Source organism: Boleophthalmus pectinirostris, unplaced genomic scaffold, assembly GCF_026225935.1.
Source record: "Boleophthalmus pectinirostris isolate CB_2022bp ecotype Guang Dong unplaced genomic scaffold, ASM2622593v1 HiC_scaffold_14, whole genome shotgun sequence".
In the NCBI taxonomy this organism is placed as follows: domain Eukaryota; kingdom Metazoa; phylum Chordata; class Actinopteri; order Gobiiformes; family Gobiidae; genus Boleophthalmus; species Boleophthalmus pectinirostris.
The window spans coordinates 17,283,472-17,310,865 of record NW_026571047.1 but is presented as its reverse complement, the minus strand read 5'-3'; the positions used below and the strand labels follow the sequence as shown (position 1 = coordinate 17,310,865).

Sequence of the window (27,394 nt, the reverse complement as noted above, 5' to 3'; positions counted from 1 at the left end):
CGCTTTCAGACCAGACAAAATGATTCCTTTATTGTGGGTTTAACATTCACAATCTATAATGACATCATGGGAAACCAGCCAAAAATTGTCTTAAGTTAAAATATATATTTAAGTATATCTATATATATATATATATCATCCTTGCTGTGAGCAGGCTTGCGTCTCAACAAAAACATGACTCTTATTTAGCACGTAGGAGGGCCTCCTCCTGCTTGCTTCCATGGTAATGTTTTTTCTGTGGCTACAATATTCTACAACAAGGCATAAAACATATGTCCATAGAGAATGTTCTGAAATATGGTTTTAACTTTTTATTTCTATGGACAGATACAAGTGCCACATCCATAAAGTTACTGCACTGAACCTTTATTGATTAGAAATAGAAAAATGCAGGGGAGCTGGTAAGGGTACTTGTTTACTTGTTGACAATGTCTGTCATGTGCATTTTGCATAAATAGAACTTATAGACTGGATCCATTGTTTCGTGCTAAATGTGTAGACCCAATGTGCACTGGTCAATATATAAATATAAATAAATAAATAAATAAAATATATATATATATATATATATATATATATATATATATATATATATATATATATATATATATATATATATATATATATATTATATATATATATATATATACACACACACACACACACACATATATATACACTGTTTTTTGCAAGGGTATAGATATAAAGCCCAGATCAGATCTTATAGTTTTATAGTTTAGGAATGTATTTATGTATTTATTTATTTTAATATAAGACACTTGTATCACATGAGCAAAAAACTATATATAAAAAAAATTCTTACTTAACTCACAATATGGTGTTTCTCTAACACATTTGCAGTGTGTAAAGCAAAAATCTTACCCTGGCCTGACTGTGAGTGTGCGGGCTATGTAACACTGACATCTAGTGCTCAAACAGTTATGGAAGACTGATCAAAGAAGGAATCTGCTACTAAAAACGACTCTGGTCTGGTTATGTGATGAATCTACTGCTCATATGAAATGAGAAACTTAGAAAATGCACTGTAGCCTACATTAGCAATCTCTACAGATGCAGTATGACTTGGTTAATAGTCTACTATACTATACTACATTTTGCTACTGATTCATCTCTGACACAGAATCCCATGACTCTACCTCAGGGCGGGCATTTTTTTTTTTTGATGGAGCCACATAACAAATAGAAAATACTGTAGAGGGCCGGGCCGAAATGCTTAACTTAATTCTGCATAACATTAATAGTATCTCTTTATAAAAAGCAGTAAATAGCATTGTTTAGACGAGCTGGTAAGACTGGTAAGACTTTATGTTATGTCTAAGCAATGAAAAAGTGAGTGCCTTACAAAAAATGTCATTAAAAAACACCTCTAAAATAAAAGTAATGCATCTTTAGTAAATGCATGAAGTAAAATTATAAAATATGTTTATTTTGAAATTCCAAATTAGCTTAAACGGGCCAGTCAGAGTTGACCAAAAGGCCGTATGTGGCCCAGGAGCTGTACAATGCCCAGGTCTGCTCCACCTGTTTGACACACCTGACACTTTTGTTTAAGCTTTTTGCTATCGTTATATTTTTACTGCTCAGTGTGTTTAAACTGCCACTCAGGGACAAATAAAGTGACATTGATTGATTGATAAAATTCTCTTATCTTAATGTTGTTAATGTTTATTGATACTTTTTTATGAAACTATAAAAAGAGAAAGAGTATGTACAAGTAAGATTTACATAACACAATTTGACAATTAACAAAACAATTACATTATTAAAATAATGATAAAAACAATAATACATTTTTGGTTAAAAAAAAAATATGTGTTATAGTTTTTTGTTTTTTTCTTTATGCGTGTGTAGGTGTAATTTCCCGATAAGACAGAACAGGCCTCACTTCCTTGTATAAATGTGTTGTTTTTATGGCTGTTGAGTTGTGGTCTGGAGTAAAAAGAACCCACATTAAACACTGAAAATGGTAAAATGTCAGCATGTCTGCTTGTGTCTCTTGATGAAAATATGAACAACAAACTCGTGCTGTCTTACTGTTTATGACTGCGGTTGTGACTGTGGCCTATGTAGGTCGATACAACTCACTGCAACAGCTTTTCCAACAAACAAATAACATCACATCACAAACATACTAGAATAAAAACTATTATTTACATTCAAATAAAATACATTTTATAATTTACAGTTAAAAACATTTTGTTCTCCACATTACTTTTACTCAATAGCCTACTGTTTCTATATGATTTTATTTATGGGTTTGAGAGTAATGAAAAGTTTACACCATAGTCTTAGCAATTAACAATTTAAAACAAAATATTAATAATGTGTCACCATTTAACAGCTCTCTGGTAGCTGGCTCTAGTACTGTTTTTACTGAGAAGTGAATTATGTTACCACTTACTTACACTGCTGTTTGGGAACTTGAATTTAGTGGAGTCAGTGGTGCTATTTGTACTTCTTTCTGGAGAAGTGGGTGAACAAGGTGAGCTGATGGCCAGAGGAGGAGACATGGAGGTGGAGCTAACTGTGTGAAGAGTGGCTTGGGCTCCACATGGGCACCCACTGTCCCGGATCAGTTTCACAACATCATTTCTGAAGCGCACCCCGACCAGAGCGTAGAGGATCGGGTTTAGACAACAGCGCATGTAAGCTAGAGTACAGGTGATGTATTCAAGCAGCAACCCGCAGAAGGAGGCAGCCATTTTGTGCAAAAGTACCACAGTGTACGGCAGCTGAAAGAGGACAAAAACCACCACGAGACTGACCATTAATTTCAGGGTGCGCTGACGAGGCCATTGTTTACTTTGATTAAACTTATGACCTTCAGACAAAACTTTAGCTATTGACGAGTAACAAGTCACCATCACCAAAAAGGACACACCGAAAATCGCAATTATCGCACCATTCGTCGCCTTCTTTACCGTCCCGCTAATTTTCATACCACAGTAATGTTCGTCCCCTAACGTTGAGACTCCAGAGTACAGAATTTCAGGAAGGCTAAGAAGAACTGCAACAAGCCAAACGCAAACTGCAGCCACCTTTCCACCGGTTAAGATCTGACGTCGCAACCTTAGCATCTCCTGGGCCTTTGCTACCACCATGTACCGATCAACGCTAATGCAAGCTAGCAGCATTAGACCGCTATACGTGTTGATAGCGTAGCAGGCTCTGGTAAGTTTGCAAAGGGGACTCGAGAAGATCCAACCCAGGTGAGTATCAGTGGCTTGCAGTGGGAGAGTGAGGAGCAAGAGGAGGTCAGCGAGGGCCAGGTGGAACAAAAACACATCTGTCATGGATCGGAGGCGGAAACGGCGGTACAGAGAAAATGTGGCGATGACGAGGCAGTTTCCGATGATCCCCGTGAAGAAGATGAGGCAGAAGAAGCAGCTCTGGAAGACTTTGATCGTGAGTTCGTGGTCTCCGGCTTCACAGTAGTCGAAAGAGTTCAGGTCCGGGTACATGCTGGTGGTGGAGTCATTGTAGTCCTCATAGTCAGTGTAATTATCTCCAAAGTCGTCCATTGCTGTTGAGGAAAAAACAGTAGAAGTTTAAGAAAAATGGGAAATAAAGATCTTATATTGCTAATGAGCATAGTCTAAATGACTCAGAATCGGACTCTTCTTCTGTCATTTTCCTTTACAGAACAAAATTGAGCCTCCTTGATACAGGCCCCAAAAAGTTTGTTAATGGGCAGCGATAAAGACTAGGAATGCACAATCCGATACTGGTAGGGATGTAACAATAACCGAAATATCGTGACATTGTATCGTGAAAGTTCTCACAATAATGTCATGGACCATCACAATATATGGAATTACAAGTCTCTTTGCTTAAAATAAGAATTATAGTGCAGCAATAGCTAAAAAGAGACAGAGGGAACTACATATACCATGATCCTTTGCTCCATTTCAGTGCAGACTACATGAAGAAATAACAGTAACAACACCTTTAAGTCTTAGATCTTTGGATTAAGTCTTGTCAAGGCATTTTAAGTAGAAAAAGTAGCATATTAACAGTTCTGTTTGCCTCCACAAAATATCGCAATAAATATCGTATCGTGAGATGTATACCGTGAAAATATAGTACTGACAGATTTAGATATTGTTACATCCCTAATCGTGAGCCTCCCCACCATATCGTGAGTTTTGCCACGATATTGCAATAAATATCGTACGGTGAGGTTTATACTGTGACGATATCATATCGTGAGACTTGGATATTGTTACACCCCTAGATACTGGTATCTGATATCGGCGCTGATAAAGAAAAATTTACTGGATTGGATATCGGCTTCCAAATATCAGTTCAGTCTTTATCCTTGTTTGGTTTATAAATGTATGTAATAAGAGTGTTTATTGGTTGTAGCTGACTCAGACAGTTCTGTAATGATTGAATGTGTGTTTATACAAAGTTGTTCTGTTCTATATTTATGGGCAGAATAGCAAAAACACCAGGATCATGTTGAGTGAATTAATGTGAACATGTTAAGATGAAAATGACGAGGCTCACTGCAGAAGTCACAGTCAAAGGGGAGACCAATTTTTAAATGTAAAGTCAACCAGAGTCGATGGAGCCGGACGTGCATCCATGCTCATTTCCTGTTTGAAACACAGAAGCTAGCAGGTTAGCTATGTCCATTTATATATATACAGTCTATGTCTGAAACCTAACAATTCCTGGATTTTGGCTTTCTGTTATATGTCAGCTGAAACAGGACAAAAATGCAATGTTTTGAGGACTTTTTCTCATTCAGAAGATATAATATTTTCATCACTGTTTTCATCGTTCTGAGACCCATGGAGAAGAAGACCGTGATACACGAAACATATACCCGTGAGTATCTGTTTCTTTACTCTTAGCGCTATAGGCTACATGCATAGATTGGCTGTAGAAGACTTTATTCTAATTTCTTTCAACTTGATTGGGGCTTTTTCCACTTTTTACAAATCACTTTAAGTCAGATATCTCTGTTGTGACTAGCTTATTTCATTCTGAGTAAGTGTGAGGTGTATTGAGTGGAGGGAGCAGGTTGCGTGACAGTGGTGAGAGTGGAACGTTGGCATAGGGGAAGTCGTGGGCAGCTTCAGGTCCACAGATCAGTCAGTGTCGCGTGCCAACACTAGTTTCTAATCATCCTTTATTCATCTCTTTTGTCATTAAGCATCTGTCTCTCTTATCTGCTACACTGTGCATGTATCTGATGGTATTAACAATTAAATATTGGGCATTTCATGAAGTTTTGCAAAGGTAAGAAATTATTATTTATTCTTTGTTTATTCTGGTTAAATGTTAGTGCACAGTAAAAAGCTGCTAAATATTTAAAACATTTTGAAATGTAAAAAAAAAAAGTTGTATTGATGTCTCTGCCAGTGAGAGGAGTTAATTTTGGATTAGCTATATGGATGTTTTTTAATGATTTTTTATTTTTTGATTTGTGAGGTAATTCATAAAATGTATGTATGTTAAATTAACATACATTTTAAGTAGAGCCCGACCGATATATCGGCTGGCCGATATTATCGGCCAATATGGGCACCTGGAGACATATCGGCTATCGGCCGATATGCTTGCTGATATGGGCCGATATTTCACGTGGGCATGTTATACCTCGTTATAAAGCTTAGACTCTCTACATTATGTTCATTTAATCCAATTTACAGACAGATAAATGTCCTAATATGTGGCTCCGCATCAGTATTTATCTACGGTGTAATTTGTCTGTGTCCGTACTGTCCCTGAACACACCACCAGAGTGACGTCACTTCACTCGCGTGTGTTTGTTTACACCCGCAGTGGTGCGCAACACTGAGATTATATTCTTTTTCGGACAATCGGTTTGAGTCTGGATTAAAAGGACATTTATTAGTGCAGACTTGTGATGTGAGGAGGAGCCTGTGTGAGCGGTGAGTGTTGGAAATACATCGACTTTGAAGCTAGTTTAGGTTTTGTTAGCGATTAGCTGCTGTAGCTCCCACACATAAACAGGCTGTTTTCTATTGGTCTGTTGTAAAGTGATTATATTGGCCGTATATTTACTACTGGACCAGCATTGATATGTAAATGAGCTGTGAATAGACGTGTGAATGATTCACATTTATGCATATATTTAATTACCGCGGTGCGCACGTTTTTACGACTAAAGGCTAATAGCGATAGTTTACTAGCTAGGAGTTATGGGTCGGTCGCGATCGAAGCGGCTCTTAGATCCGGCTTTTTGAAGTGAACAACCGGAGCATGTTTCTTATTGGGAGCCGTGTTTTCTCTTTTTCTTACTTTTTCTCTTCAAGCCGCATGTAGACCCTTAGTTTGACAGCAGCAGCGGCTGAAAACGAAACTTTCAGAAATCTGCGTGTGCATAGGATAAAAAAAAAGTGCATATTTGGCTGCAGTTCAGCATAAAATTAATAAACCAGGACTAATCTTGGGCTCGAGTGAAGAAGAAATTATAGAAACCGAGTCCCGACACTCAGTCCTGGTTCAGTTCTGGTTTAGTCCTGCTTGCAACAAAACAATGTCAAGAGTCGCTTGGGAGCCGAAAGAGCCAGCTGCTTTAGTGAGCCGAGCCGGTTCTCCAAAAAAAAAAAAAAAAAAACTGGAATACCCATCACTAGCAGTGACAGTAACAGTAGCTAGAATGTGATGCAAAAATGCCATTAGGCCAATCTACTGTATGTAAATATGATGTAAAGAGTCAAAATAACAATAAATGTTGCCTAAATAAACCCAATTTAGAATCCGCTAGAGCCAAACCTAAGTTTTTTAATCAATTCAAGATTTACAGTGAATTTTTACATCACTAAATATATCGGCGATTATATCGGCTATCGGCAGCCCCAACTCCCATTATATATCAGTTTTTATGTCGGCCACAACAAAATCCATATCGGTCGGGCTCTAATTTTAAGTTAGTGGGAAGAAAATAAAATCTTAAATCTGAATTTAATTTCATTTAGCTGTGTTATCCAGCATCAATCCCGTCCCTTAATGGAGAAAACATTTATTTATTTATTTATTTACGTACGTGTGTTATTTCATATATAAGTGGTGTGTGTGTGTGTGTGAGGGGTGGTTGGATGGGCCAATGATTGGCAGTCTCATTTCTGTCAGTCTGTAGATGTGTCGAGTGAATGAATAATGCACTTTGGGTGTACAGAAAAGCGCCATATAAAACTGGTGCATAATTATTCATTATTATTATGAATCTATAGTGAGAATGGGTTGTAGTGTAGCATTTGGCTTTGAAAAGAGCAGGACAATAAGAGCAGGCCCCTACCGTGAATAAAGAGTTTCCCCATGTGTTTGTGCTTGCCTCATGTATAGTAGGCTATTGCATATTGCCACATATAGCATGTCGAGGGTGACTAACCCTACGCTGTGAGTCAGCTCATCCATCATTTGTGTGTTACTACGGCGACCATACATCGTAGTGTCACATGCAGCTGCAGTCTCATTTCTTCTTTTGCCTCAAACAATAGACCAAAATACTGCACTTTTAAACATATGCAGGCAACAAAAAAGTTAAATGATTTATTCATAAGGAAGCATGCTGACTAGTTATTACTCACAGTTATATGTGTTTTCCTATTAGATGCAAATATTTCATATTTATTTAATAGTTACTTAAATGAACAAGTAAAATCAAAGTTAATTTGAAGTAAATATGAAATATTTGCATCTAAAACACAAACGCTACTTTTGCTTGGCTATTATTGGGCTTACGACAACAAAACCCAAATGAAACCGCTGTGCGGGTTGCAGTACTGTAGTACTCTTTTAATGTAAGAATATCAGTATACCAATAATGATTACATTTAAGTACAATTTCACCACTGAATATGTACAATATCGACATGTAGATTAGACCTTTTTTTTTCCCCTTACATTTAGTTGCATTAGTTATCTGGAATGTTTACGTTTTGACACGGGCAGGTGTTGAACCACAGCGAGGAAGTGAGTCATTTTTGTAACATATTTGAGTTGTCAATTCCAAAATTCCAACTGTCAAGGATTATAATTTCATTTAAAATTAACATTAAAAAAAAAAAAGGAAATAAATGAAAACTATAATAATCAGACAAAACAACATCTTAAATTAATTGTAAGAATGATTAAATATAAAAACAAATAGAGAACAATTGAGATAAGCGCAATTATTATTTAAAATACGTCCTTACTTGTGGTGGTACTGAGCGTTGCCATCTCCTCAGAGCTTATTGTCTATTTGAGAGTTTGACGCACAGTAAATATATGAACATGGGTTTGAGAATCAGCCAATCACAGCAGTCGTAGTAGTTCTTCTGACCTCTGCCTCACCCTCTCACTGGAGCATCAGTTTCAGCAAGCACTGTGTAAGCTATTTCTTCATTTGTTGTTTTGTTTTTGCATGTGACAATCAAACAGTAAGTCAGTGCAACTAAACACATATTTATGCGTATGTTTTTTACATTTTATTTTGAGACGGCAGTGTAAGTGAAAGGTCAAGTTGTTTAGATATTTTGTCAGGTGTACCTGCTTTGTGTTTGCAAAAAAACTGTTTAAACCACACTGACCTCCATTAAAGACCTTGTGAACTGAATATAAGGTCATGTTTTTTAAGTGAAAGGACTACCGCATTCTACTTATTTTTTTGTGTTCCCAATTATAGAGCTGGAAGACATCATGTAAAAAGAAAACTTGCAATATAATATAACTAATGTAATGTAATAATGTAACTTTTTCTGAGATTAACAATTTATCTTGAAATGCTTAGGTCTTGTTTATGTGTTCTCTGGCAAGACTCGTCATCTTTGTAATTTCTAATCAGTATTTGGGATGATTTCTTTGTGCATCTGAGAAACATGGTCTCAATATTTCTTTCTAAAAGAGTGTCACTAAACTGGGGGTTGTGAGATGATTTTAAGACATAATTCTAAAAACTATGAAACTGTATAAATTTGTTTTTTCAGTTTGGTGAAATTGGGTCCAACAGCACAACACACTATTGAAACAAGCTAAATATCTCACATTTGAAAATATTACAGCTTTCAGTTTTATTCTACAGTAGGGATTGGTTTCACAGTCATCTTGGTGGTTCATTTTGTTAACCCCTGCTCTACTGCTGTCACAATAACTGATTCATAAACATATCACCTTTCACTTGAATTCTTTTTCTCACATCTGGACACACACTGAACGTGCACACCTCTGTAACCTTAACCTGTGACCTGACCCTGACCCGTGATTGCAACCGAGCACTCTAAACAAAACAATAATACCCACTAAACCACAGGCACAGGCGTTTCAGACACTGGCAGGGCCCTGAGAACAGATCAGATGGTTGTTTCTGATGGGAAAAGAACAGCGTATGGTGAGACAAACCCAGGTGTTTACAAGGCCAGGATCAGATTGTGGTTAAAGTGGTACCAGTTCCGTCTGTGCCCTCCTGTGACATGTTTGTATTTGTGGTTAATGCAGATCAGAGTGAAACTGGCAGCGCAGTCTTTCACCTGGGCACGAACCAGAGCACTGAACTCCGCCTGTGGGTTAAACCTTCAGTGTACGGGATCACAGCTTTGTGTTTCTCATAGAGTAAAAGTAATACCAATACCAAATAAAGATTACAGTTCTTAAAGGTGCACTATATGTAACTTTTATAGTGAAGGGCCCACCACCTGCTGGTAGTATGGCATTAAATTTATCTATCGCCAACGAAGCAAGTGGGCGATGCCTCTAGCCAAATTACAGGCCAAATCTATGAGGAGGCAAACTAGAACTGACAAACCTAGAAGTGAATAAATGCAAGGTGGACTGCTTAATGTGGAAAATTTTAGGCAAAGTGCTAACATCTCCGTGGAGCCAAATAGGTGTTGGATCCTCCACCAGAATTATAACTGTAGTTAATCTTCTTGCCACTCCCGGGTGCAGACCAAACCGACTGAGGGTGCATTAAAGATTCAAAGGTGCTAAAACAATACAGTGTCATTATTTAACCTCCCTAAAGAGAGCCAACACTTTGAAACACACTCATGCACACGTGGGCCTGCTACTCTCACTCTAGTTTGTACGGCTGTTCTGTATATTTTGTATTTGTATGTCAAAGTCTGTTTTTATTTATCTTATTTTAATGCATTCCCTTATTTTTATTTTATTATAGTTTATGTTATTATTATTTGTTTTATACACTGAAGCAAGTTCCCAGTTTTTGAATTTTGTTCCCTGACAATGTCAAAAAACAAACAAAAAAACAAACATATTTTGATTAAGCACACACACAAAAAAAAGTAATTTTATTTTATTATTGTTATTATTATTTATTTATTTTTTATTTTTTTTTTATATGAATCAAGAACAATATAAAAATGCAAAACAATTAAAGGTATATATACATAAAAAAACAAAAACAAAACTGTTACATCATAACATTTACTGATGGATGCATACAGTATCTATTACCACAACAATTTTGACTTAAATGGAGGGTCTGTTGCCCAGTGAGGGGTGTGTTAAACGTTTCAGAACTCAGTGTGTTTATCACAGGTTATTCAGTTATTATTTTTTTCAGTCTCGGGTTTGGTCACAGGTTTCAGAAACACCAAAAAAGTGTTAAAACTCAACTAAACTTCTACACAAAATGTGTCATATTTCTCACTGTTTTATGCTTCGTGTTGTTCGTGTGTGTTTAGTCCCATATGTGTGTCTATGTGTGTGTTTATGTAGCCGCTTTGTGACTGCACTCTTCCTGCTCCAAAAGAAATGTCTTTCAGCACCAGTCGCTAAAGTAAAATTTCCTGTCTCCACTGACTCAGGTGCCACAGAATCAAAACAGTATTAGTGTGTTGTATCATATCAGCCTACACACAAGCCTTTGTCTATAACAGACATGTTAAACTCACGTCCGGGGGCCAAATTTGGCCTGTGATATTTGGCCCACAAGATCATACCAATTATGTATTAGAGCTGCCGGCTGGCTACAGATAGACTATAGAGACATTATTTACTTAAAATTGTTATGCTTTATTTTATATTATGCTTGTTTTGGATTTAATGTTTAAGCAAAACTATTCTTAAACATTTTAATAAGAAAAGGTTTAACATTACACATCTCGAAAGAAGAGAAAACATGCAGATGTTGAAATTTTTCAATAAATATTTAGTTTGACCCACAATTTAGTCCCACTTTTTAATTTTGGCCTCTGTGAATTTGAGTTTAACACCTCTGGTCTAAAAGTAACAACTTTTTGAGACACCAAAATAATAATACATAAATGTCATGGTCAAATCTCACTGTTAAGACTGTCTAGATCCATTCTATACCAAAAGTAATTCTTATTATTTTTGTTTGTAATTTTTCTTTTAGTTTAAATGCTGATCTTTTATCTTTTTTTTCCTGGCGAAACTAAAAGAGGAAATCTTATCATGCAGTGTTATTGACAGCGTTTTTCACACCTCGCCCAAACTCACACACAGTAGCCTTACTAGTGTAGTCTGTTTAGTTGTATTTTGTCTGGGACACTAAATTCTTCAGTCTCGTGTATTCCCACTGTCAGTGCGGCTCTAAAGAACGAGGAAGTCCCTTAAGAGCTTTAGAGGGGGCCAGGAAACACAGACCCACTTCCACCTAATCACAGATAGAAAAGCACACAGCCAATTAGCAGATAGGAATCATGCTGTACATTGGGTGTCCTGGGTGTAAGGAATGTACCGTACTTTAAATAACATGCGCATTTTTTTTAAATTTTTTTTTATTATGGAATTATTATATTATCCTATGATGTTTACAGCTAATGTTTTTTTCTTATTTTATAGTCTTCTTATTTGTTGACGAAATTGTGCACTTGTTTTTTTACGACAGTGGAAAAATAATAAAGAAACATGTTTGCAATAATTATATTTTTGATATTTTGGTGTCAACTGAATTTGAAAAGTCAATTTGAAAACTATTCATATTCTGTCCATCAGCAGCACTCACTACAAGGTATAATGTGTTGCGAAAAAAGTTTTAAAATCTCAAACACTTGCTCATATTTTACTAATTTACTTTACACTCATTTTGGAGATGCACAAAAAAAAGTGGACATAATGTTTTGGTCCTGGTTTGTGCCCAATCCTGTTCTAGTCCCAGTTTAGTTTTAATTCTAGGTTTGTAGTCTCATTTAGTACCAATTTTTATTTCTCTCCACCTTGTCCAGAAGAAGACAGCTACAGGGGGCTGGGCTTGTCCCTCAGCTCCGGTGGTCCCCTGTGTGAGCGCTCAGTCCTACGGCGCCATGGCAGCGCAGTCCCCTCTGTCCTCCCTGTACCTCCATGCGATCGTCACACTGCTCTACACAGGTACAACTTTTGCACTGTCTTTAGATTGCATGTGTGGTATTTCCTGTTTTTCAGAAGCAGGGGTCCAGAGACAATCTTGTGGTTTTTGGTTTGGTTCAGTGATGAAAACGGGAGATTTTGTTAGATTTTTGTGATTTAAAAAATATGTAAATTTGAAAAAAAAAAATTTTGTTTGCAGGTGCTGTAAAGTTGCAATCTAGCAACTACTCAGAGCTTCTTTTCAACCTGACAAATGAAACAGTAACAACAGTCAGCAATGGTAAGGTCATTCTACAATAACATTTTTGTCTGAAATGTGAAAAAATTTAGAGAACGGTGAAAAAAATGACTCTCACAGAATGATCGAAATATCTTGAAACTTGTCAGTTTGCACAATTGCACAAAATTATTTAAATCTAACTAACTTGATCCTCACAAACCCTTGGCACAGTATTCACATCTGAAAAAAGACCTTTAAAAAGGCTTATTCAGATGGAAAACTAAAGCGGGATGCATCACCTTTAAACAGCCAGTTAGATCAAATGAAGACAGCGTGTAGTAATCTGAGTTTTGTCACAAAGGTCTGCCTTCACAGTACACTTTCTATGGTATTTCTGTTTTAAGTTCTAAATAGTCCAAATACGATTTAGCAGGTCCTGAATAAACAATGATGTATTTGACATCATCATTCTCATTAAATGTCATATCCTACCCTTTATTTCAGCTACAACTTTGAATTTAACTTGGACTGATGAAGACTTTCACCATATACAAGAGGATAGCAATGTAACTCTTATTACAGAGGATGATGGTGAGTTTCCTCTGGACATACTTCTATAAGCAGTGTGCTTCCTCTGTGTTCGACTGTTAGTGAGAGCCCAGTGCATGAGATAGTCATGTTAGTTGTTGTTATCATTGCCAGTCACTGAGTCATGAGCTGTGTCTTGTTCCTGAGACACAATTTCATAAAAGTGGTGATTTTTAGCCATTAACCCAGTAATGACTGAAATAAAATCTGTTTTTAATGTCATTCATGATGTTCTCATTAGTGCTCGTTCAGCTTGACACAGAACGTTTAACAAGGGCTGTTTCTCAAATACAATAATGTCTTGCATTTGACTGGGACTGGGGTCGCATTTTATTTATTTATTTATTTAAATGCTTGGTTGCTTGTTGCAATCTGATAATGTGGCACCCCTGGGTGCTGTGTGCAGAGGGGTTCCAGGACTGGGATACTCTGCCGTTGGGACAGTGCCACAAGGGGCTGCTCCATGAATTCAGTCACGTTAATTGTGCTCAAAACTTTCATGAAATAATGAAGAGTGTGAGCGAAGACAAGTGGTGCAGCCTGCCGGACATCATCAGGTAACACAGACGTGTGTGTTTTCTGTGGAACATGAAAATCCATTTTGGTCACCAACAAAAAGTTCCATTGACTACATTTAAAATGAACAAAGATAATAATTTCTGACTTTTGTTCTCAAATGTAAATTTTAATTTAAAAACATGTATTGTTTTTAAAGCTGCATTATGCAAGCTTTCTAGAGGGTCCACCAGATCCCTGTAGATATTGCTTCACTAACGAGCAGCTTACAGTAATATGACATGTCTTTAAATGTGTTTTTAACAGTAAAACACATGGAACTGAATAAATGTGAGATCAAGATGTTTCATGCCATACTATGTCATACTTAAAACAATAACACCTTCCACAGAGACAGGCAGTTGGAGAAATTGCTCAACAGAAAAGTTACAATTCCCAAAGGTCTTTTTTTTATAAATGAACCATATACACATATTATTTTGTTTCACAGTGATATTCTCTCTTCTTGTATCTTGTGTGCTTTCAGACCTTATAATGAGATGACATTATGTCTGGAGCAGTTGTCTATGACAGTGGGTTGTTTCTACCCAAACCCCACAGTGCAGGAGCTCTTTCTACACATCCACTCTCATTACTTCAAGACCTGCTCCAGAGATGAGCCAGACTTCACGGACCCTCCTCCGGCTCTGCTCCTCACTCTGACCCTGCTCCCAGTCGCACTTATCCCAGTTCTGGTCTATGTGGTCATCTGCAAGACTCAAAAACAAGAATGACACTACTGACTTTACAGTTTACAGTGAATATGCTGCAATATACAATACAACTATCAAAGTGCACACTGCTGAACAAATTAGCCACTGGCTCCAAACATCTTGTATTATTTGGGGAATTCTGAAAAGTGTTTGATTGTAATTTAAGACTGTACAAATTTTACTTGTTATTTTACCAATAATATACTACTGAAAACAAACAAACAAAAAAAACTATTGTTGTATATTTTGGCTTGCTTCAATCAAAATGAAAATAAATTAATTAATAAAAAAAAAAATAAAATATATATATATATATATTTTTTTTTTATAATTGTCATGTCAGAAGTACTTGTAAGAGATGTTTCAATGTATTTTCCTGAATTGTTATGATTTTATTGAAGTGAATTTAAACATAAACTCACAATATCTCAAAATCTTCCACTCATTTCAAACAGGTGTGAATTCTGTCAGGGCAGTACGGGTTTGAGTCAAAATGCAAATGCCTCACTTTCACAATAGCTTGTGTGATAGAGCAGATAAGAGGTGCTCATTAACACAGAATCCACACTGTGCATTGTATGCCCTGCACCGTCTGTCAACAAACCCCACACAGAACACAAGAGTACATTTGTAGAATCTGTGACAATGATTTACATGAGGGGGTAAGAAATGTGTGAAATGATTTTCAGTTTGATCATTTCCTTTTCACACACAAGCTGTTGCATTTGAGGCATTGACCTGAAACCTGAGCTTGAAGTGAAAAGAAGAAAGAAGTTTTTGTGGTTTGTTTACCTTAGTTTGCAATTTCATAATACCCCTGTTTTGCAACAAGTTGTTTCAGTAAATAAAGAATCCATTGCTAACACTGGAATAAACTAGGCAAAATGTGTTTATGGAGCACAGAGTAACAGGTTAGCAGCAGTAAATGGTCATTATCAGATGAAATGAAATATTCTTAAGTCCTGAGCTGGGGAGAAAGTTGAAATACTGTAAAAAAAAAAAACAAAACAACTTTGTTCTTTTTTTTCTTTCTTTCTTTTTTCTATTTATTTATTTATTTTGTATAAGACTGAAAACTGACTGAGCTTTTGTGAAAGCATTAGAGACCACACAGCCATAGGAAAAAGAAGAAAACATATTATTGACATTTAATTGACTAAACATAAAGATTTAGGAGACAGATAAAAATGTATGCTTGTGCCTGTTCGATATCACTGTTTAAAATTTATTTGAGAAGTCATTCTCAAGGCTGTGCAGATGGTAATCTGCAACAATGTAAAATCTGTTTACAGAGAAATGTTTGGTCAGCGGTGGCTTCCTTGGGTCACTGGTCCGACCTCTGCACCCATCTCCATGACGGACAAGCAGGAGTCAGAGCAGAGAGAGTCAAGAGGTTAATTTTTGTTATGATGACATTTTAATATGATAAACAAAGCTCAAAGAACAATGTATGAATATTAACCAAGTGTTAGAACTGCACAATTTGGGGGAAAATTTGCAATATATGTTTGGAAAGTAAAAACTTTCTTTTGAGAGTAGAGCTGAGAATCACAGGGTCCCTCACATGGTTCACAATACAATAATATCACAATATCCACTATATGCACAAATGTATAAAAAAAAAAAACTCTTGGTGATATAAAAACCTCTATGATAAAGATGGTATCACCAAACTTTGTATCATGATATACTGATATTTCTATATTTTGCCTTGTTCAGAGAGCTTATTCTAAACAACTCCAGGGACATTCACATTTGACTGAAGATTGAAATATGAACTTGTCAACTAATACAAGAATAATATGACTTCATGGAGCACATTTTAGCTTTGAAATGGGTATGGTGGTAAATAATGGGACTGTAAATTTAAAACTGGTTTCTCATTTCAAATTCTCACCCAACTCCAGGAACATTCACATTTGAGAGAAGACTGAAATATGAACTGATCAGCTAACACAATAATCCTATGACTTTCAGAACATGTTTGTATTGGTCGAAACTACAGAAACAACTTGATTTTTTGTAAAAAGACTGGATACTTTGTTCTTTGCTGACTCCATTGTATTGTAATTGCAGACTTACTTTAATTATGATGATTGTGCAGCCAGCAGCCCTAACAAGTGTCATGTAAACTTCTTGATAGTGACTCAATTTCCTCTTCACGTGTGTATTTATGTAGCCTCAGAGGGCCTGCTGCCCAAACCTCTCCTCTGTCACCACACGTATCCCATGATCCCATGATCTCTTGTATGAGCTCTTGTGAAAGCATCAGAGACGGCCTCAATAATGGGCATTTGTTTTTCCTTATCTGTGACCCATGTTATTTTTACTATTGTTTGTATGATTATGTATAACTTTGTAATTGCTGCCTTTTTGCCAGGACACCCTTCAAAAATATGTTTTAAGTTAAAAATAAAAACAAATAAAAAAACAAATATACAGATAACACGATACAAAGGAAAAATAGATTGTGGAAACACCAACAAAGGTCAAATCAATACAAAGATTAGTTAAATATGACAAAGCAGTTCAACTTATACTCTTCATCTTATAGTGTAAATATTGAACTGCAGCGTGTTTATCAAGATGCTTTACAAAGAAGGTCAGTATCAGTCACTTGGGAGATAAGGTGAGATCAAATAAAGCAACTCATTAACATTAAATGCAAAACAATGGAGTGAAGTAGGCTATAAAGGACCCAAAGTACTGCTGCTACTACTACTACTATTACTACTACTACTACTACTCCTTCACCAGTCCTTCACTTCTATTGTAAAAGTTTAAAATATCTATAAACGCCCGGATTTGATTCTTTTCAAGACCCCAAAAGCAAGGTAAGTGATGCACAAGATGAGTCGAGCATTGCCCAATTTGGGTCTGCAACCTATTATTATTAGATTCATATCAGAGTTTTGCAGAACTTTTTCGGTCCATGCTGCGGTCGTGTGAATTATGCAGAAAAGGAAACCACAGCTGCACTTTATCAAAGAGCCCGTGTCGTTTTTCTTTTCTAGGTTAATGTTGCTAGCATGTGTCATTTATCTTGGTCTAAAATAAATTTGAGAACTGAAATATAGACCAGATCTGAAACTGTTCTGTAAGATCTGTTGAGCGATATCAAAGATATCACATGGGAAATTACATATACTGTATATATACACTGTAGAAATGTGTTTGTACAAATGCACATTACAAGGTATAAAACAGTATGTTGTTGCCATAGGGGAAAAAAAGAACATATTTTATTTGACTAAACATGGACATTTAGGAGAAAAACAAATATGTATGCTTGTGTCTGTTTGCTATCACTGTTCAAAATGAATTTGAATAGTGATTCTCAAGGCTATATAGACAATAATCTGCAACTATTCTGTAAAATCTGCTTACAGAGAAATGTTTGGTCAGCGGTGGTTTCCTTGGGTTAGTGGTCCTGCCCCTGCACCCATCTCCATCACGGACAAGAAGGAGCCAGAGCCGAGTGAGTCAAAAGGTTCATTTTGTTATAATGACATTTTAATATGATAAACAAGGCTCATAAGAACAATGTACAGTATTAATATTAACCAGATGTTTGGGGGGAAAAATGCAGTATACTTTTTACATAGAACTCTATTGAGAGTAGGGCTGAGAATCACAGAGTCCCTCACATGGCTCATGATACGATAACATCACAATATGAACACTGCATGCCCAAACTTAATATAAAATACAGCTGTTTTAATCATTTAAAACATTGTAGCACTGTCACTAAATTTTGTCATAAAATTTTATAAAATATATCAAAAAAATACTCTTTGATAAAACAGTCTATAATAAAGATGGTATCACCAAACTTTGTATCATGATATATATTGATGTTTCTATATTTTGCCTTGTTCAGAGAGTGTATTCTAAACAACTCCAGGGACATTCGTTCATTTTGAGAGAAGATTGAAATGTCAACTCAATACAAGAATGCTGTGAATTTCAGAACATGTTTGAATTGGTCTAAACAACAGAAACAAGTTGATTTTTCTGTAAAAAAAGACACTTTGTTCTTTGCTGACTCCATTGTATTGTAATTGCAGACTTACTCTGATTATGATTGTGCAGCCGGCAGCCCTAACAAGTGTCATGTAAACTTGTTTATAGTGACTCAGTTTCCTCTTCACGTGTGTATTTGTGTAGCCTCAGAGTGTCTGCCGCCCAAACCTCTCCTCTGTCACCACACGTATCCCATGATGCTCCTCTCTGCCCTGTGCTTTCTGCTGCTTGTGACATGCATCACTCTCTCTGTCATGTGTAAGTGAACACAACATTCACAATCACTCACAAGGCACGTTTTAACCATAACCTACATATACTAACTCTCAGGTGAATAATAGTTTAATAGTTTTTTGCTCAGAAAAGCACAGACAATTAAAACTCATCTGAAAGCAGAAAATAAGATTTGAAACCAATAAGAATTCCCAATTGTTCCTGTTTTTCTTGCTAACAAGTACCCTATAGTAGCACATGTATGCCCTGTAACAAAGTAGTTCCCAAATTTGTCAAGTCATGATCAAAAAGTGGGTCAAAGGGAGCATAAAGAAAGCCTTTTTTAACTGTATTATAACTTAAATGATAAAAGATACCATTACATATAATACTACACTATAAGGGTGGAATGTAGTTGCATAATGTAAACATTTTAAAGTCTAATCTGACCTATTTCAACTTGTCTTTTTAATATTATTTGCTGCACAATTCATGTAATTCTTTTTGCCACACACATAATTTAAAGCCCATATTACACTATTTTCTGATCTGTGTTATAATGTTGTTTCCTCATCACAAATATACCTGACTTGTGTGTTTTTTGTTTTTTTTTCATTCACACATGTTTAATACACAAACCCTCTATTTTCATGCTGAGTTCTCCTTTCAAAGAGAAAACTCTCTCTTCCACCTTGTGATGTCATGTAGTAAAACAAGAACTGCCCCACTGTGTTTTTAAACTCCATACACCTTCACTAGAATCATTTGGATGATTTCAGACCTGGAATTGCTAATCTCTGTTGAACAAAAGGTAAAAGGTAGCTGTAAATTTAACTAGTCTTGACATCATAAGGTACAACAGAGCATTATGAGCTTTGGAGATGTAGACAGATTAATAATGCAGGATAACTCAAACATGTGTGAATGAGACAAAACACAACTTCGAGTATGTTTTTGAGGAAGTAACAACATTTTAACATGGCGAAAAGCTCACAAGAGTCATGTAATATAATATAGAACCTTTAAATTTTTTTTTTTTATCTAACTCTTTTACATTTTTAGATACAGACCAGTGCAGCAGCAAACCCGAATGGAACCACCTCCTGTTTGACTACCAGAACATCACTGAAAACTACATTTCTGTAACTTCAATCAACAACGACTTGAAAAGAGACAATAAAATCTTAATTGACCATAACGCCGAGCTGGAGGAGCAACAACAACTTCTTAACAAGTCTATGGTCAGGTTATTGTCCCGAGAACTTACCACAACAGAGGAACACGCCAAACTAAAGGAGAAGATAGACAATTTAACCTCAGTAAATGCGTATCTCACTGACGAATACAGCAAAGTGCTTCAGGTTAGCGTGGACCAAGAAGAAACATTGGTGAACATGTCCCGGACTATAGCAGATTTGTCAACATTCAGTCATGAGTTGCAAGAAGGTAAACAAAAGCTGGAAGAGGCGAGCAGACTTTTGCGTGATGTCAATAAAAAATTACAAGATGAGTCAGTGAAAGAAAGGGAGAAGTTTGAGGAGATGTTAGGAGAGATGAGAGGACGAAATCAACATCTGACTACTGTGTTAGAAAAGCAAAGAACAGACTTGGACCACTGTAAAGAGGAAGTAAAGAAAATGGCGGCCAAACTACAATCTGTGGAAGAGGCCTATCACTCTCTGGACCGCTCCTGCCCAGTGGTTAACCAGAACACACAAGGTAAAGTTATAAATCAGTTTAAATCTTATTATTATTATTTTTTGTTTAATTTTGTATTTATCTTATTATTATTTTGTCTCAGAGCGCATGTGTAAGAAGTGTTCTGAGGGCTGGACCTTGTTCCAGTCAAAGTGCTACTACTTCTCCTCTCGGACTCTCTCCTGGAGCTCGAGTCGGGCCTGGTGTCAGACCCACAGAGCTGAGCTGGTCATCATTAACTCTGAAGAAGAGCAGGTACGTTTTAAAGTAGCACTATGTAACTTCTGATTGTCCTTTTATTGTTCAAAAAGCACTTTCTTTCTAACTATGAGCGGGATCAACTCCTTCAAGATCTGACCTGTAACTTGACCCAGTGGTGTCACCGGTCTGTCTCCATGGAGATAGATCAATTTAAAATCAGATTATTCCAGACAAAGCACTTACATACTTATACTGGATTTGGAGGGAAAAAAATAAACTATGCAGCTGATGCTAATATAGGCTCTACTCTGTCTGAAGCTTTGTTACACAAGTTAGATTTTAATCAGAGCTTTTTCCTAATATAATCTGACCATAAAGAACTGATTTAGTAGGAATTACAACAGGCGATCTGATTTGTGCTGTTAAACATGTCTCTCAAAAATACTAGCTACCATTAGCCAACAGTTTTTGTGTTAGTCACTCTCACCATTTTTGTTAAAAGTCAAACACCTAAACAGGATCATGAACACTATTGATCACAGGCTCCTGAAAATGTCTTGTTTAAAACCATTTAGTTGCTATTTTTTCTTGAGTGTCACAAAATCTATAAACATTTCTGATTGCGTTTGCTAATGCGTACATTGTGTCTTCATGGTAACTGCTGAACATTACTGCCATACACATACATGCAGAACGCCGCAACGTGATGTCACTGCAAAGTATCAATAGACAGTTAAATCTAATCATAACAGTACATTACTTTTTAGCTACAAACTACAAACTTTGTACACTAAGTTTCAAAATGCAACTCGCAGTTTCACCACCAGATGATGCTAAAGAGGGCAGCTTGGGGTTTTGGACGGGTTAACCTGTCTCCTTAACATGATACAATATTTGTTTTTTTTTCCTCTCAGAATTTTACTCATGAGACCAGTCATAGGATGGACCAGACCAACACTCGCCTGTGGATCGGGATGTCAGACATCGTGCAGGAGGGAGACTGGCGCTGGGTCGATGGACGGCAAGTTACATCAAGTCCACAGTAAGTCAAAGTCAAAGAACTGCACTATAAGATGTATAACATAACCATCATTGCTCTAAACTTATATTGAGTTGTCATCAAACCTCATCAAACCTTAATGTGACAACAAAAAACCCTTAACATTTAGGTATAGTATTTTGATGTATAGGTTTAATTGCCCAAACAATGTTAATCTTACTAGACTAAACAAAAGGAGACAAAACACTGACTCTGTGCAAGAAGTTTGCTTATAGTAGCTCCTATGTTAATTAATCACTGCATTTATATAGCACCTTTCAAGATACCCAAAGTGCTTTAAGTTCATAGTTCATTCACTCAACAGTGGTAAGCTACTACTGTAGCCACAGCTGCCCTGGGGCAGACTGACAGAAGCAAGGCTGCCAATCTGCACCATCAGCCCCTCTGACCACCACCATCACTCATGCACCACTTTCATACTAGACAATGTGGGTGAAGTGTCTTGCCTAAGGACACAATGACAGTTTTTGCAACTGGTGCCTCACTGTGGCACCTGGAATTCCCAGTGGTCTCCCATCCAAGTACTAACCAGGCCCAGCCTTGCTTAGCTTCTGACATCTGACAGGATCAGGCTTTGACAAGCTGGTATGGCCACTGTTAGTACCTCTACCAAAGTTTGAGTACCTATAAAATCACATTCTTGTTTTCTTGCTCAGATATTGGCTGGACAGACCCGGAGTGGGGACTGAACCAGATGACTGGAGGTCTGAGGACACTGAGGGAGAAGACTGTGGACACTTGGACACCAGTGAGGAGGTGCTGCAGTCCTGGATGGACGGCTCCTGCAAGATTTCATACAGATGGATTTGTGAAATGAATGCATAGATGCATATTGTGAATTATTTTTATAAATCTGTACTTTGTATATATTGTGTTACAGTTACCATATTGGTGAGTTTTTGTTTTTTTATATTTACCCTTCCACTGAAATTATACCGGTTTTATTGCATGTGGTCATTTTTTATTACCTTTTTTTTAAGCCCATGTTACAAACAAAAGACACAAATGTATAAAGTCTAAATGTGCCTAATATTTTTATATGCACAATGAACACATGAACATTTATTAAATTTTATTTTTTATTTTTTGCTAATGCATTACATTTGTACTGTTCTGTAATAACATATGTCTACAAAGCATCTGCTCTAACTAAAAAGAAAGTTTAATTTATAATACATCACATTTGATTATACACTGGAGAAAGTTGTATGAAATAAGCACACAGAGATCATTTAAAATAAAAAATAAAATCTTTATTTTACTACTTCATTGTATGTTTTGTTAAACAGTACATCATAATGATCAAGTATATTCCATTTCATTTGTGTGGAGATTATTGCAGTTCTAGTCTTTTGCATAGTTTGTCATAAATTACTCTTGCTTTGGTTTCCTCTTTCGAATGATTCTACAGCACAGGAAACGAACAACTGCAAAAAATATTACTGTAAACATTGAAACCGCAGCTATTAAAAAGCTCACCACATCCACAGAGTAATAGGAATACCATGGCATCTTATAGGACTCTGTACGCAAGTGTGCCGCCCCTTTGTTCCTCATTACAAACTCTATCCAGAAGAGGGCGGTGTCGAGAGGGTGCATGGGCTTATCCCGGTGGAGAGAGGACAGTCTTTTCATGTTGTTTCTATAAAAATTGTTATTGACAACCTCCCTAACTGTGTCTAGAAAACCTTCGGTAGTTATTTGTGTTACGTCCAAAACCTTTGCTGCTCCTCGAACTTCCAATCGCAGAACATTTTCTGGTTGGTCAAAAAGAAGAGGTATACCCACTATAGGGACTCCATGGTAAATAGACTCATATATTCCATTGGTACCACCGTGGGCAACAAACGCTCTGATTTTGGGGTGTCCTAAAAGGTCATTTTGTGGCAACCATTTTAACAGCAGTGTATTATTGCCTAAGTTATCTGGCTTCTCACCTGCATGCCTCCATATAACTTTCTGAGGGAGCTGAGCAAAGGCAGCCGCGATTTTCGAAGTGATTTCTTTGGGTAAACCTTTGACAAGAGTACCTAGAGACATCAAGATGAACCCATGATCACCAGAACTTTGAACAAAATCCTCAAGTTCAGGTGGTAAAGGAGAAGACGGCTTGCATTGAAAACCGCCAATGTAAACAATATTGGGCATGGTAGGTCTTGGGAATTCAAACACAAAATCAACACGCATTAACCAGATATCTGCTGCTTGTAACATATGATAAAAGCTAACACCAGATCCAAAGTATTTCTCTACTAATCTATCATAAACAGGGCATACTACGAACTTGTCAATACACATGTTCAAACCGTAATGTAGAGTGTTTTTGAGTCTTTGCAAAAACGTCATTGTGTCTGGTAATGCCACTCCAGAAGTTGGTACGTAAGATGTTGGTGATGGGGCAACAACAAAATGGCCTTCCCCGCTAGTGATCCAACGCACATTAAAAACAGTAGGAAGACCAAGCTCATACGCTATAAGAACACCAACAGGTAGTCCAGGGTCTATGAGGACTACGTCATATTTTGCCTCTCGAAGTTCTTGCATCAAAGTTTTATTTTCAAGCATTTGCACACCGACCATGCTTGCTTGCTGGTGTATTTTGGATAAGGCGCCTAGCATTTCCCAATAAAAAGACATAAAAGCCATGGGCGAACCTCCCTCTTTCTTTATAGCCAACATCTTCATAAGAAAAGTCACAAAAAAGTCTTGCTTCTCTATGGAAATGGCTTCAGGTAGGGTGATGGTGAGCGAGGCGTAGTGCGGCGCAGTTTCCTTCACGTACCAGGAGGAGGCAGTGCGAACCACAGTGACCTCGTGACCTCTGTCATGGAGACCCTGGATCATAAGGTTCATATTGACCCAGTGACTTCCATCCACTGGGAAAACCAGGACTTTTCCAGACCGAGCTGTGGTCAGAAAGGAGAGGAATGCCAACAAGAGGAGAGAGGGGATTGAAGTGCTGTCCATTGGTCCTGTAGAAAAAAATACCAAAGATTATCACAGCTTTGGTTTAATATTTAATGTAGCTTTGACATAGATAGACATTAATTTCTGAATATACATGAAAGCTTCAGATAAAAATACGCAGTGGTGTAATGTAACAAAGTACAGGTTGTACAAGTATATGTTATTAGGTTCTTTTTCAGACCAAGAGATTGTTTTCATATCTGACAGTTTGAACTGCTCACGGTCCATAATGTGGTTCTGTCTTTTACAGTGATCAGAGATGGACGATTTAAGTTGTTCCTGTTCTGCTTTGTGTTTTGTTGCTCGTGTGCCCTCCCTATTTCCCCAAAGTGTGTTTTATTGCAGGACTGGACAGGAATGGATATGGACTGGGATGGAGCAAACATCAGTGGGACAGAGGAAAACAAACACTATCGCTGGATTAAAGAGGCAATCAAAATACAAAATTGTGCCCACGGGTCTATAAACCGGGACAAGGGGCCTTTTTCACTCTCACACACCTGGGATACTGTCCTGCAGATGCAAAACCTGTTTAAATCAGCTGACCGGACACATCACAGCAACATCACGTGACCACTATCAGGAAGACAACGCTAATGAGCAGTCGAAACTGTCAGTTATGAAAACAAACTCTTGGTTTGAAAAAAGAAACTAATAACATAAAATATCAAAAGACCAAATGAACCTCATTGGATTAAGTTGTACAAGTAGTAAAGTACTGTACTTAAGTGGAATTTTTAGGTATCTGTACTTTACTTTAGTACATTTTACAGTGGATACTTTTACTTTCTACTCCACAACATTTTTAAACTGGGATGAAAAGTAAAAAGTACTTTTCATATGATTTTAGGGGTTATTTTACCGTGTTTGTGGTAACTTCCTGACTACATTTTTAAATTCAAGCTCTGGCTGTGAGCAAACAAAGATAAAAGCACGCAATTCATAAGAAAAATTAAGAAACTGATGTTAGTATTAACTTTTTAATTGATATCACTACCTTTTAACAAATTAACAACACTTGTGTGAAATACTTTAACTTTTACTTAAAGTACATTTTGAAACAGGTACTTAAATACTTTTACTTAAGTAACTTTATACCTTTGTAACTGTATTTTTACTTATGTAACAAAACTGAGTACTTCATCCACCACTGAAATTAGGCAAAACATTTACAAACACGGCTAGACTCCTGACTTACATAATAGGAATCACATAATCAGAGGCTGGCCAAGCTGCTGTACCTCCACCCATAACAAACTCAAATGGTCTGTGTGTTTTGCCTACAGTCATATCTTAGATTACTTTTACAATGTGAACAGCAGAAACTTGTTTGGAGATTGGCCAATGTGGGTTTTCATGCACAGCACAGTTCCTCTTTTGGTCTGATAGATGACATGTCCAAAATATAAAATAAGTGTAGACCTGTAAAACACTATAAATACTATGCTAACTTATTCAATTTTTTTTTTACTAGTAGAAAAAAGTTGGTTATTTTTTTAACTATGATCAGATTTGAGATGTAGACGGTTGAATTATGACCTTCTGTGTTTCTATTATACATACAAACTATTTAACAGTTATTTATTTGTTGCAGCTCATATTTTTTTTTTTTATAATATTGTACATTTACAATACTTTTTTGTGGATAATATATAATATTTACTTCAGCAATATAGCACATTTTAAAATTTGTTGTGACAGGCCTAAATAAGTAAATAAAATCTTCCCCAGTACAATTTTGAAAGAATTCACTTACATACTAATTACAGCTCTATAAAGTCAGTGGATGTTTGCCAAAACATGTTTGTGGCATCACACTTCCAATTCTGAACAATTCTGAAATTGCACACTAAAGATTATACAACTTTTCTACACAAGGTTAAATATTATTGCTTATTGTGTGTATTTACTTCAGTAATGTATTGCACTTTAAAATTTGGTTTTGTGACAGACCTAGGTAAGTAAAAATACAAACTTTCCAAGTACAAATTTGACAGACTTGCTTACTAAACACATCTCTAAATGTTTGTCATTCATTTCTGTGGCTTCACACTTCCCACTTTGGACGATTCTGAAACTATGAATACAGTTTACACAACTTTTCTACACAAGGTTAAATCTCCTTTTTGCAATGAATCCTCTGTTTTTGTTTTTTGGTAAATTACATACATTTGAGCCATGAAGAGTTATTCTCTCAGTTTGGTTTGGCTTGTCCTTACATAGCCATAGTCAACCCCCATTGTAAAAAAAAAAAAAAGAAGAAAAAAAGACTTGCAGACTTGACTTTTTTGTTTGTTTGTTGCATTGCTTGTTGTTATAGTTCACTTTAGCACTGGCTTTGTTAGCACAGACTGTTTGCATTAGATACTGCTCCTTGTAGCTTAAAGAAAAAAACTTAGCCTCAAGCTGCACTTCCCAAATGGAATGTATTATAATTACTCCTCCATGCAGTCTGCCACAACCACAACCAGAAATGAAGTCATAAAACAAGCTCACAACATAACTTAGCCTACCTTTGTATTCCTGAGATTGTGGGGAGGAATTGAATCCTTGTGAAAATGAGTCCCAGCGCCCTGCTTGTAAAAGGTTCCAAACTCCAAACCTGCTATAGTTGCATAAGAATGAAAGAGGAGAGGAAGGGAGGGGGAGATCCCAAAGGAGCTTAAACAATTTAGAGCCCGCCCTCTTCCAGTGTTGTATACTCTCACAACAAGAATGCTACAGGCACTATTTAACACTCCAGGAAAAGGACTTGCCATGGCATATAAACTAATGAGAGGGGAAACATAGAAAGAGGTTGTTGTGATTCCTTGGGATTTCCTTTGTTTCAGTGAGAAGACTAGAAAA

General features: G+C 36.7%; 4 protein-coding genes and 1 pseudogene across 8 annotated transcripts; 2 read left to right on the top strand and 3 right to left on the bottom strand.

Moving 5' to 3' along the window:
- Positions 1–1,867: 1,867 nt before the first annotated feature.
- Positions 1,868–8,221, bottom strand: ccr10 (chemokine (C-C motif) receptor 10). The gene is made up of 2 exons (XM_020918315.2): positions 8,196–8,221; positions 1,868–3,544 (listed from the first exon to the last, which is right to left on the bottom strand). Exons 1-2 carry the CDS (start codon positions 8,218–8,220, stop codon positions 2,412–2,414), a joined length of 1,158 nt encoding a protein of 385 aa, XP_020773974.2. The 5' UTR covers position 8,221; the 3' UTR covers positions 1,868–2,411.
- LOC110154362 (receptor activity-modifying protein 3-like) lies at positions 4,836–14,587 on the top strand. Of its 4 annotated transcripts, XM_055150617.1 has the most exons (7): positions 5,139–5,268; positions 12,189–12,330; positions 12,509–12,589; positions 13,034–13,120; positions 13,524–13,674; positions 14,025–14,074; positions 14,160–14,313. In XM_055150617.1, the coding sequence occupies exons 2-7, from the start codon at positions 12,267–12,269 to the stop codon at positions 14,174–14,176; spliced, it is 450 nt and encodes a 149-aa protein (XP_055006592.1). In that variant the 5' UTR covers positions 5,139–5,268; positions 12,189–12,266; the 3' UTR covers positions 14,177–14,313. The 4 variants fall into 4 exon arrangements, with proteins under 4 accessions (XP_055006591.1, XP_055006592.1, XP_055006589.1 ...); XM_055150616.1 differs by lacking the exons at positions 5,139–5,268; positions 14,025–14,074 and adding an exon at positions 4,836–4,854 and having other exon boundaries at positions 12,192–12,330; positions 14,160–14,587; XM_055150614.1 differs by lacking the exon at positions 14,025–14,074 and having other exon boundaries at positions 14,160–14,587.
- A 3,156-nt stretch (positions 14,588–17,743) lies between these two features.
- Positions 17,744–22,405, top strand: LOC110154363 (C-type lectin domain family 10 member A-like). The gene is made up of 6 exons (XM_055150561.1): positions 17,744–17,863; positions 18,553–18,666; positions 19,684–20,340; positions 20,423–20,574; positions 21,435–21,562; positions 22,237–22,405. Exons 1-6 carry the CDS (start codon positions 17,779–17,781, stop codon positions 22,403–22,405), a joined length of 1,305 nt encoding a protein of 434 aa, XP_055006536.1. The 5' UTR covers positions 17,744–17,778.
- Positions 22,062–22,179, bottom strand: LOC129407937 (5S ribosomal RNA; annotated as a pseudogene).
- Positions 22,406–22,811: 406 nt separating the features above from the next.
- On the bottom strand, positions 22,812–27,185 carry LOC110154171 (UDP-glucuronosyltransferase 2C1-like). 2 transcript variants are annotated; one of them, XM_055150568.1, is made up of 2 exons: positions 27,061–27,185; positions 22,812–24,552 (listed from the first exon to the last, which is right to left on the bottom strand). In XM_055150568.1, the coding sequence occupies exon 2, from the start codon at positions 24,545–24,547 to the stop codon at positions 22,952–22,954; it is 1,596 nt and encodes a 531-aa protein (XP_055006543.1). In that variant the 5' UTR covers positions 24,548–24,552; positions 27,061–27,185; the 3' UTR covers positions 22,812–22,951. The 2 variants fall into 2 exon arrangements, with proteins under 2 accessions (XP_055006543.1, XP_055006544.1); XM_055150569.1 differs by lacking the exon at positions 27,061–27,185 and adding an exon at positions 25,746–25,786.
- Positions 27,186–27,394: the final 209 nt, after the last annotated feature.